General features: G+C 43.0%; 1 protein-coding gene across 1 annotated transcript in view; it reads right to left on the reverse strand.

Annotated features, from left to right (window-relative positions):
- The window catches only part of ITIH6 (inter-alpha-trypsin inhibitor heavy chain family member 6), a 43,653-nt gene extending 31,245 nt beyond the window's left edge, over nt 1-12,408 (reverse strand). Inside the window, 2 exon segments of the mRNA XM_044764043.2 lie at nt 4,426-4,577; nt 5,679-12,408. Of these exon segments, the coding sequence (XP_044619978.2) occupies nt 4,426-4,577; nt 5,679-5,780 (254 nt within the window). The 5' untranslated portion in view covers nt 5,781-12,408.
- Between the last annotated feature and the right edge of the window lie 107 nt (nt 12,409-12,515).

Here is a 12,515-nt window from a genome sequence, read left to right on the forward strand (position 1 = left end):
ATCTCCATTTGTAAGATGGGAGATAGAGACCACACAGTTGGCATATGGTAGACCTTGTGTTAGGACTTTATGTTTCCCAAGTGTTGAATGAATTCCATGTTTTGGAATATAAAATAATTTTAGGTGGGACACAACTGAACGTTTTTATTATAATTGTTATGTTTAGTGAAAACATTACAGTAAGTAATGTGTATTAAAAATATAACTAGCACATTGAACCCATGAACTCACAGATATTGTTGCTTAGGATAAGACTAACTTAGGTAATCTTAAAAAGTGTACCTATTTAAAGAAACCATATTAAGTAAATAACATGGTGGGTGGTACAGGTGATAAAAATTGTGAAAGCAGAATGCAAAAAGCACCTGAGCTTGATTAGGTGGGGGCCGTGACCTCAGAGAGCTCAGAGACTTATGGGATGCTAATTCAGATTTGCTAACACCCATTTTTCCATTGCTCTAAGGAAGGTAATAAAAGGCAAAGGAGTTCAAAGAAGGGAGGGAGCACTTTTGCCCAAGTCTTCAGGAAAGGGTCCTAGAGGAGGTGGCTTTTGTGCTGGACCTGAAAGACAGGGAGGATTTGGATACATGATCCTCAGTGGCCATGCCTTCTCAGTCTCCTTCCCTTCCTGACTTCTAAATCTTTGAGACACTCCGAGGCTCTGTTTTCAACATCTCCTTCCTCTCCTCTTTGTAGTGACTCCCTAGGTGTGGTCATCTATCCCCATGGCTACAATATCATTTGTACACATATGATGCCCAAATCTGTATCTTCAATGTGAACTTGTCCCCTGAAATCCAGGTCTATATATCCAGTTGCTCACTTGACATTTCCACTAGAATGTCCAATAAGGGCACCTAAGGCTTAATATATCCAAAACTAAGTTCCTGGTATCTCCCCCACTTCTCCAATGTGCTCCTTCCCTAGTTGTCCTTATCTCAGGACATAGTTGTTCAGCTGAAAATCTTAAAGTCATGCTTGACTCCCTTCTTCCTCTCACACTCCACATTTAATCCATCTGGGAATTTTGGCTCTATCTTTAGATACATCCACCATCTGACTCCTTCTCACCACTCCCACAATTGCTACCCTGGTCCAAACTACCAACATTTCTTGTTCAGATAAATGCAGTAGCCTACTAACTTCCCTCTGTAAAGCCTTGCCTCCTTATTATCTGTTCTCTTCATAGAAGTCAGAGCAGTCATGTTAAATCCTAAGTCATGCTATGTCCCATTCTTGCTTAAAACTCTGTGGCTTCCATCTCAACTCAGAGTAAAAGCCAAAGTCCTTACCAGGGCCCCCATGGCCATACACAGTCTGGCTCACTGTCACCTCTTTAACCCCATCTCCTACTCTTCCCACATTCATTCTGCTCCAGCCACACTGACCTTGTTGTTTCTTGAATTTGTTCAGTGCACTCCTGTCTCAGAGCCTTTGCAATTACTGTTCTCTTTTCCTGGAACACTCTTCCTCCAGATCTTTCAAGACTTATACCCCCTCTTCTTTCAGGTCTTTGCTCAAATGTCATTGACTCAGAGAGATATACTTGATCACTCTAAAATAGCACCTGCCCACTCACTTTCTACCCCCCTTACTCTACTTTCTATTTTTTGGTAGCACTTCTTATACACAAACTGACATATGCTTCCTTGTTTGCTTTTTCCTTGCCTGTCGTCTCCAATGGACTGTGAGCTCCTTGAGGGCAGGGAGCTGTTCTGCCCTATTTGCTGCTATGTCCTCAGTGTCTGGACTATGGCCTGGCACACAGCAGACACTCAACAATTATGTGTGGAGTGTGCGTTCCAGACACACAGCAGGAAAACACAGAATGCATTTCAGGAAACTGCAAGTAGTTAGTTAGATTGGGCTGGAGCAGAGGGGCAGGGACAAGGAGGTATAGAGAGAAGCTTGGAGTGGTTGGGTAGAATAAAGGAGAATAAAGGGCTTTGAAGACCAGACTCAATGAGCTCATATGGCAGTGAAGACTTTTCCTATGGAGAATGGGGAGTCATGGAGAAATCTTGAAAAGTGCAGGGATGGGTCACAGCTGGCCTTTGAAGGGAGTGATAGCTCGGTGTCCTAGGGGACGTGAGTGCAACTCTGTAAGAGGCAGGAACAAGTCTCTATTTTACAAATTGAGAAACTGAGGCATAAATATTGGGGGAAGGGAGTTACTTGACCAAAGCAGCAGCTTCCAGGAACACTTGAGGATATGCAGCCTGCAAGAAGAGACCACTCAGGTGAGAAGTGTTTCTAGGCAGCTGAAACAGACTATTACTGTGGCTGGGCTAGTGTGGGGGTGGGCCGAGCTGGCACTGCCCCAAAATCTCCTAGGGGGTGTAGGGGTTTAGGGTGGAGCTGGTCTGGCAGCAGCACACTGGGGCCTCTGTGTGTGTGCTGCCTCCAGCCAGCATACTTTCCACAGAGTCTGCCCAAGAACATTTCCTCCAGCCTGCTTTGCTTAATTTTTAAAAAAAAATTTCTTTTGGTGTTTTTTCTATTGAAATAAAAATCCAAATTCTGTCTGACTGCTTGGCCCTTGGATCATTTGACCAACAACCTCTCTGGTTAGCCCCTGTACTCCAAACCCATGCCTGCTCTTTTGCCTTTGGTCTCCCTGGGCTTCCCACATGAAGTGGGCCTGGCCCCTTCAAAACTTACCCATATGGAAATCCTGCTTCCAGAAAGCCCTCCTTGACTACCTCAGCACCTCTCCCCTGAACTCCTTGGCCAGGAGCACACCTCTTATCTCCTCTAGCCTTTCCTCTTTCCAGGGGAGTGCCATCTGCCCATCAAGGCCAGGAAGGGTTCTGATGACGAAGCCCAGGCTCTAGGACTGCTTTTCCAAGGCTTACAGGTTGTTTACAGCACAAGGCCCCACTCCAGTGAGGGGGTCTGAGCAAAGGCTGAAACTCTGCCTGTGCCATCCTCACTCATCTGCTGAATCTGAGTCCCTCTCCCCAAAGCCAGGGGTGTTTTTCTAACTCAGACTAAGGTGTTATATGGGTTAATGAGGCCCCCGCTAAGCTTTCCCTTATCTTCTCCTCCTCCCACGTTCACCATCTCAAAGAAGGCCTCTCATCCACCAGGTCAGACAAGCCATGATGGCATCCTCCATATGTACTTACTCCCCACATCCTTCTTTATAGTCTCTCAAATCCCACCGCCACTGGACTCCTCCAACCCTCAGCATCCCTCATATGGATGCTGCCCCAAGTTCCTTACTGCTCTTCCTGCTTCCTGGCTGGCCCTTTCAGCCCACCCCCACTTCATTATTGTCACTCCTTGCTTAAAACCTTGCCATGTCTCTTTATTATGGCCACAGTTATTTCTAAAGTAGGATGTATTTTCTCCAGGGGGTGCTGGAGACAAATCCTGAAGAAGTGTGGAAAGAATATTAACACTGTAATTATAGGAGTTTTTTCCTCATCCTTTATTTATATTTTTGCATATGCTTCATACTGTACCTCATATACTTGTTCAGTAGTATATTTATATAATTTATAAATTAATAAATAGCCATATTTTGGGAGTACATGGTCAAGTTTTTCCTCCTGGGTGTGCAAACCCTTAAGATGATTTGGAGACCATCAAGTAAGGGCCAGGTTCGTGCCCTGGCATTGGCAGCCCTCTACTTCTCAGTCCTTCCCTATCTCTCCAGCCTCATTTCTGACCACTCTTCTACCCCTGCTTGTACTTTACACTCCAGTGACACTGAAGTACCTGCAGTTCCCCTAATGAGGGAACACTGGCTCCTGTACTCCTTTTGCCCAGATTCCCCAGCCCTGCCCTCATCCTGCTTGCCTGGTGAACATCTTATATTTCAGTTGCGGTGTCATCTCTGTGAGGTTTTCTCATGCTGACTAGGGGTGGGAACTGACCAATGTCTCCTGGTAGGCCTCACCATTCCCACCACCCCCTCCCCCCACACACTTCTCTTTCCTCCAAGCATACTTTTTAAAAATTATCTGTTTCTTTTTTTATGTCCCCCATTAGACTGTGATCTCTTTGGGAGCAGGGACCTTTGTGCGATTCATCTTCCTCTTTCTGTAGTACCAAGCACAGTGTAAGTCACACAGTCAGCATCAGGAAATGTTTCTTAAAGAAATAATCAAGTTAACATTATCAAGGACTTACTATGTGCCAGACACTGATTTTAGCATATATCATCACATACATTAACTAATTTAATCCTTGCAGATGGGTTCTAATTTTATCCCCATTTTACAGATGTGTAAAATGAGACTGAGAAGTGAAGTGACTTGTCCTGAGTCCCATAACTGGCAGAGCCGGGTTTCAAACTCAAGAAGTCTGATCTCAGAGTGCATGTTCTTCAACACTATGTTCTGTTGAAAGAACGAGCAAAAGAATGAATGAATGTATGCACGCATGGATGAAGCCGTAAGTTTGGAAGCAGACCTACACAGTGAAATTGCGATAAAGGCAAGGCGAGCCAGATCCAGGTCAAAGACAGTTTCATGGGCCTCAGAATGTGGATTAAACAAGACAGAGGTGACCAAGGTGTGGGCATAGCGGGAAACCACAGTAGAACACTGTGAATAGTTTGTCATCAACAGCTGAGAGAAAACATAGGGAAGTGGGTTAGGTAGACTCTATCCTTCACTTAGATGGGCTAGTACTTGGGAACCCAGGACTCCTGGATAGGCCTCAGGCTACAGGTGGAGTAACTGAGGCCCACAGAGGGAAAACAGACTCCATCATCCGTTACATGGATCTGCCTAATATTTTAGTGAGTTTTACCAAGTCTCAGAACCAAAGACTCACAGAAGATCACAAATCAAGGGAACTTTGGACAAGTGCTCCTCCAACTTCCAAATGCACACAAATCACCTGGAGATCTTATTAAAATGCAGATTCTGATTCTGCAAGTCTTGGGTGTGGCCTGAAATTGTGCCTTTCTAACAAGCTCCCAGGTAATGCTGATGCTGCTGGTCCACAGATTTTACTTTGAGCAGCAAGGCTTTAGAATATAACAGAGTGCCTGTCATTCACTGAGCCCTACTTTGCACAAGGCATTGTGATAAATATACATATTTTTTCCTCTTTAGGATCTCAAGTGTACAGAATTGCACTTGATAAGTGCAATCATGCACTGAAAGCACGGTAACCATTTGGCATCCATGATCTTATTGAATCCTCACATCAGCTCCATGAGCTAGATACTATTATTGTCCACATTTTATGGACGTGTTAACTGGACCCAGAGCCTGAGGTCACACAGCAAGATATCAATCTTCTTCCTCACCTTTTCTGAAGCCATGATCCCTCCATTTACCCACACATAATGTACATCTAGTTCAATCTCAGTGTGGGGCAGTGGGAAATGAGGGCATTTTGGATCAGATGGACCTAGGTTCAAATTCTAGTTCTCCCACTTAATTGTGTCTTAACCTCTGAGCCTCTGTTTCCTCCCTATGTGATGAGGATAATAATAGAGCCTAGCTCACAGGGATGCTTTGAGGACTAAATGGAACAATAACTCTACAATCCCTGGTGCAGCACCTAACATGTGCTCAGCAAACAGTAACTCTTTTCTTTGGCCCTAGCTTCTCAGTCATGGGACTGAGGAAACAGACCAAATAACCTTCCCCTATTCCCCCCAAGGAGCTAATTTTTTCACAAATCCTAGAGCTTTGTTCCCTCATCCCAGAACTGACCTTTGTGCTTGATCAGGGGCAGCCTGGAGGTCCCTGGTATGTCAGTTCAAGTAGAATGGTCAGCAAAAAGCTGACACAGATGAGGCACCTCCACTCAGACATGATGCCGCCTTTGGCCTGGGTCTGTTGTTTGCGTCCAGAAGGTCTGAGCCCGATCTCCAAACTCTTGCTCTTTTAAACCTCGAGGTATCCCTTCTCTTGAGAGGGAGGGACTATCCTTAAGGGTGGAGAAGGCTCTGAATGTGGCATTGAGGCCCACACAAGCCAAGATTGTCCAAGAGCTGGGGGTGGCATCTTGCCTGGAGAGGGGCCAGTTCCATGCCTCCCGTTTTCCCCTCATCCAGCTGTAAAATGAATGGAAACCAAACATACTAGAGTGCTGGGTCTGTCTGTTTGCTATGTTGGCTCAGGGTGGGGCTTTTCTTTCCTATAAACATCCACAGGAGCCCAGTAACTGAAGCCAAAGAAAGGTCACTTAGCATTGATCATCTTAAAGAGGTAGCAGATATGAGAGAGGGGTTGGTGGGACAAGGGCCCAATCCTGGTCCTTTCTGGCACTGACTTTTTAGCCTTGAGACAGGAGAGACTTACTTAGGGTTCCAGAACAAATTAGGAGTCCCACAGATATGAGACAATCTCCAGAATAGTCAGAGGCCAAGACAGGCTAGGGCAGGACTGAAAATATAACATAGCGGTTCAAAATAGAACTACTGGATTCAGACCATCTGGGTTTGAATCTCAGCTCTGCCACTTACTGACAGTGTAATATCGAGCAAGTTAATTAATCACTCTGTAGCCTCAGTTTCCTCATCTATAAAATGAATAATAATAGTACCTGCTTCATAAAGTTGCTATGAAGATTGAGTGAGGTTGTACTTTTGGAATGCTTGGCATATGGTAAGAATTCAGGAAATATCAGCTGCTAGAACCAGAGCGGGATGAGGCCTGACTGAGATCAAAAGTATGGGAAGCTTCCTGTCCCTCCAAAGACCTGTGTGGGAGGGCTGGGGAGATGCCAAGTTGATGGCTGTCATTCTGTCTGTGGGAACCCGCAGATGCTCTGGACTGTGTCTGCAGGTACTGTGGAGGGCGAGAGTGAGGAGTGGAGCTGAGAAAAAGGAAATTACTTGAAGGTCTGCTCATGGGATATCGGCATCACTCAGAACCCCTATCTCTCTGCCCTTTCCACCCACATAGAGCACATGCAGCTCCAGCACTTACCTTTAGGCAAAATCTCTCACGGTGTTTTACGAACTGTGTAGGGAACACTTAGACTTGTCTTATGGCATTTGGTACTACAGAAAAAAGCTTTCTGATTTCAGTATTTGGGCAACCCATAGCCTGTTGGTTGCCACCTCCCCCAAGTCCACATGAAGTTTCCTGTCAGAATTTCCTTATGGAGGAGAGCCCTAGCTAGAAAATAGCCCTGCTTATATAACAACAGAGAAACCCACATCAGATACCAGTCCTTTTCCCTTCACTAAGAATGGATAACCAAAGATCCTCAAGCAAATTAAGGGAAACTGCATCATGAAAGAGAAAACCTAAAATAAACAAATGGAACAATGACACCAGAGCAATCTGGAAAATTTGGAAACAAAAGAGAATTTCAGAAAAAAATGGTAATATTCTCAGCAAAATTCAAGAAGATGTAACATGAGTAAAACAAGACCTAGATGACACAAAACAGGAACAATCAGAAGAAAGAGGGACTCCTTAGAAATGGAAAAATAGGTGGCTGAAATTAAAAAAAACTCAACAGAAGGACTGGGAAATAAAATTGAGGAAATTTCCCAGAATGTAGGGCAAAAAACCCCAAAGAAACACAAAGTATGAGAGAAAATTTAAGAGAGAGAGATTAATCCAGAACGTTCAATATCTGCATAATAGGAGTCCTAGACAGAAAGAACAGAAAAAAATGAAGAAAAATTTATCAAAAACGTATTAGAAGTTAATTTTCCAAAGCTGAAGAAGGATGCCCAGAACAGTGAACCCAGGAAACAGTGAATCCAACTCAAGTGATTACTGCAGCAGCCTCCTCACTGTTCTCCTGCTTCCCCCTTTATCATCTGCACCTCATCCCCCACCAATATATTTTCACGATGGCCAGAGGGATCCTTTTAAAACCAAGTCAGATCCTCTCCCACCTCTGCTCAAAACCCTCCTGTGGATCCCACTGTGGCTTACAGGGCCCTATAAGATTAGGCCTCTATTACCTATCTGACCTCATTTCCTATTACTTCCCTCCCCACCTTCCTCTACCAGTCTAGCAACACTGACCTTCAAAAATGGCAGGCATGAGGGCTGGCCTGGTGGTGCAGCAGTTAAGTTCACTCGGTCTGCTTTGGCGGCCCGGGGTTAACTGGTCCGGATCCCGGTGCGGACATACACATGGCTTGGCAAGCCATGCTGTGGCAGGCGTCCCATATATAAAGTGGAGGAAGATGGGTACGGATGTTAGCTCAGGGCCAGTCTTCCTCAGCAAAAAGAGGAGGACTGGCAGCAGATGTTAGCTCAGAGCTAATCTTCCTCAAAAAAAAAAAAAAAAAAAAAAGCAGGCATGAGAAGAAAAATGCCAGGCATGGTCCTACTCCAGAGGCTTTGCACTGATTGTTCTTTCTGTTTGAAATGTTCTTTCCCCAGGTATCCACTTGGGTAGCTGGTTTCCTCATCTATGGGAAATTTGCTTTGGTTTAACAAAATTTGGTTACTTTGGTTGTGGAAAGATAGCCCTCAGGGCTTAGAGTGGTACAAAATGAATTAAATTGCCCTGTAAATAAGAGGAAGAAAAAATCGTATTCCACTAGCAGCTCAAGAGAGAGGATATAGGATAGGAACCTGGAAATGGAAAGGAGAGGAGCTGCCCCCTCTGTATGTTGGGGGACAGAAAGGGCCCAACAGCGGTGGGGAGTAGGGCCCCAGGATAAGGCTTTTCCCAGTGGTGAGAATGGCTGTGGAAGCGTGAAGAACAGGAACGTCTGATGTCCAATTTTAAGTTGTTTGCTATGCTGTGCTGTGCGACTTAGACGGCTAAAGAGGTGATAGGTGGCTTTGGAAGGAAACCTTTGCCACCTACTCTCAGCCTTACCTCTGAATTTTCCAAATTTTGGAAATTTTGTAAAATTCAGAGGTACTGATTTTGTATAGTTTAGGGGAAGGGAAATGTGCTAGGACAAAATTGGTGGTGGGGATATTCTGGGCTTCCCATTTAAGCTTCAGGGGTCTGAAATCTTGGATGTTCTGGGATTAGGCAGTTTTATCCCCTGACGTTCTGCACTAAAAGCAATCTTTAGTGCTTTCGGCCTTTCCTCATCTCCTGAACAGATATGCCTGATGATAACTCAGCTTTTCATCTTTACCCTTAGTTGATATGCAGGATCTACATGATCTCAGGTATTTACCTGCTGATCTACAGATGATGGAAACTGGTCTGGGACCCAGTGACCTAGGTTCTTCAGAGTTTATGGGTAGATGTTAAAGAACAAAAGATTCCAAGAGTTCACAAGAAGAAGGTGAGAGGAAATCTGTCTGGTCAAAGGGTGAAGATTGTGAACGAATTTGTCTTTTCTTTCCTGATAAGGTTTTCTCTTGTCCTCTGATCCCCAGGTCTTATGAAAGGGTGGTTATGGTATTGTGTTATGAAGGTGGTGGTATTGAGAGGGGACTGGGGAAGTTGGGCTTTGAAAATCTTTGGGAATGCCTCTGATGGATTTGGAATGAGATTTTTCCATAGTCCCTTGAATCTCCTATGGTTCTGACCCTGTATTCCTTTAAAGTTACTCCAGGATCCCAAAGGCCACAAATTGGACTTAAAACGTTGTAGAATTTAAAACGGTTGAGGTTGTAACAGAGGGTGTTCCATGGGGGAGAAATTGTATGAGCCAAGGCCCCTAAGCAGGAGAAAGCAGGGCACATCTGGTAATAGTGAAGTGTTTTGTTTGGTTGGAATACAGAAAGTGCTCAGAAAAATAGCAAGAAAAAGGCTGGAAAAGTAATTAGAGCTAAATTTTGGGAGAGCCTCGAAATCAGGCTCAGGCGTTTCTTGAAAGAGTAGTCATTGTCATGTAATCATGTCATGAATACCTCACCTGCCACTCACATCTCATCTCGCTACAATCTTGAAACTGCTGCATGGCATAGACTTCCAAATAACAGTGGCTTAAATAAGACATACATGTATTTATTTCACTTAAAAGAAATCCGGAGGTATGCAGTCCAAAGTTGCTATCGTGGCACTATGACATTCTTAGAGATCCAAGTTCTTTTTAGTTTACTGCTCCACTATCCTTAGGGTGTGACCCTTGTCCTTATGACCTTTATTCCAGGAGGCTATGTGTCCAGCTAAAAATCAGATGGTCTATTACTAAGGAAGAAGAAGAGAATGGATATCGGTATAAGCAATTAGTAATCTATGCCACAAATGTCTATACTGAAATTATCCCCTCTGAGGTCACCAGGGACCAGACCACTACCTGATTATTAAAATCCCTAGACATTTTTTCAGGCCTTTTATTGACCTCTTGGTAGCATTCAACACTATTGACCCCTCCCTCCTCTTGAAACATTCTCTTCCCTTTGTTTTGTGACACTACTTTCTCTCGCTTTTCTCCCTGTCTCCTTGGTCACTACTTATTCGTCTCTCTCATGGTCTCCTTTTCTTCCACCTATACCCATAGTCACTGGTCTCTAGGGTTCTTCCCTGGGCCTCGTCTCTTCTAAGACTTGACCTTCCTCCCAGGTGCTCTTGCCCTTTCCCATGGATTGAAGAACCATTCACACACTGATGACTCCTAGATCTATAACCCCAGCCCAGACTTCCCTCCTGAACTTCAGATGTGTATATCCAAATGCCTGTGAGACATTTCCATTTGGATGTCCAACAAGTACCTCAAAATTGATGCTCAGTTCCCCTCCATTAGTATTCCATATCTCAGTGAAAGGGGTTACCATCTACATATTTGATCTCTCAAATCAGATCCCCAAGAGTTTCCTTTGACACTTTCCTCCTCCTCACCCCTTCCCCACATCCAATTATTCATAAAGTCTTGTTGCTTTTTATTTCTTTAATATCTTCTGAATTCAGTCACTTCTCACCATCTCCACTGCTCCCTCTCTAGACTAAACCACAATCATTGCTTTCCTGGATGACTACTCTGTCTGCAGGAAGACATCTATTCCATACTCCTTATGGATTAGGCAGCCAGGGCGTTCTTTCTAAAACACAAATGTATGTTGTATCCAACCATAGAACCCTTCAATAACTTCTCAGTTCTCTCAGGATCAAGACCAAAGTCCTTATCTTGGCATTCAAGGCGTGCCATGATTTGGAAGGGATGGGAATTTGGGGCGCTAGAAGTAGAAGAAAAGGAGAGGCTGTGTTTAGCATGAAATAAAGCCCTACAGATGAGAGAGAGAACCTAGGAGGCAAGAAAGTGTTGAGCTGATATCACAAACTTAGAGGAAGCAACAGTTCAGACAAAGAGAGGAGTCAGGAGAACAGAAACCCACTTTGAATATCTACGAAGTGTGTGTAATGTGTGTGTGTGTGTGTGTGTGTGTGCACTGAGTTATCTATAGACCATACGGATTCATGATATTTTATTTGCTCAGTAAAGGAAAAGGTGACCTCATAAAGCAGAAGACTTATGACCACTTGAATTACTTTTGGATGTAGGAAAGGTATTGAATATAATTTCTGTAACTGACCACTGTACTGAATTTTATTATGGTTTCTAATAATTTTTACTTGATGCTCTTGGGTTGTCCAAGTCTACATTAATATACTCTGTAATTAATGATAATTTTGTCTACTTTCCATTATTTATACATCTTATTTTGTTTTCTTTAATAGACCCAATTACTTATGTGAATTTATTATGATAAAGGTGACATTTCAAATCAGTGGGGGAAAAGATGGATTAACTTGCACATGGTGTAAGGATAAGAGACTACGATTTTGGAAAATAATTAAGCTGAATCCTTATACAAAAGAAATTTTGGAATGATCAAACATTTAAATGTAAATGATAAAGCCATAAAAGTGCTTAGAAAAAAGCCAGGGATTGTTATAGCATAGTAATGTGGAAAGCATCGCTAAGCATGAGGCGGAATCCAGTCATGATAAAGGCAAACCTGATACATTTAGCTACATAATAATGAAATCCTTTTGTATAGCAAAGATTATAATAAATAACGTGAAAAATATTTGTAATATATGCCACACAAACGTTTGAGATGCATTGTTGGTGGGAATGTTATTCCATATACCTTTTGAGAGTAAGCTGACAAATTTTGTATCAAAACGGAAGGCTTTTTTGTAGCATTTGAGTCAGCAAAAAAGACAACAAATAACAACAACAACAAAAAGCCCAATACAGATACAAGGATGCTCCTTGTAATATTGTTTGGACACTAATAGTAAAAAAAAAATGGAAACAATGCTAAATATCCATGTATCCTGGACTGGTTAAATAAATTATGGGACATCTACACAAGAAAACACAATGCAGCTGTTCAGAAAAATATGCACTATGGAAAGCTGTTTAGATTATATAACTGGACCAGGTTGCAGAACAGTAGGTATAGTGTACCATTGGTGGGGAGAAAACCCGAATAATCAGTTTATGAATACAAAAAATTCTGGAGGAATGTATGTCAAAATGTTAATAGTGGTTATTTCTGGGGGATGAGATAAGGGTGGCCTTTCATTGGTATGTTACATATTTCTGCATTATTTGAATTTTCACAACACATTACCTTTGTAATACGAAAAAATAAAGATATAAAAATAAATAAATTCAATGAATAAATCGCTTTGAGGGGGTGGTTTTGGTTGGA

Source organism: Equus asinus, chromosome X (assembly GCF_041296235.1).
Source record: "Equus asinus isolate D_3611 breed Donkey chromosome X, EquAss-T2T_v2, whole genome shotgun sequence".
In the NCBI taxonomy this organism is placed as follows: Eukaryota; Metazoa; Chordata; class Mammalia; order Perissodactyla; family Equidae; genus Equus; species Equus asinus.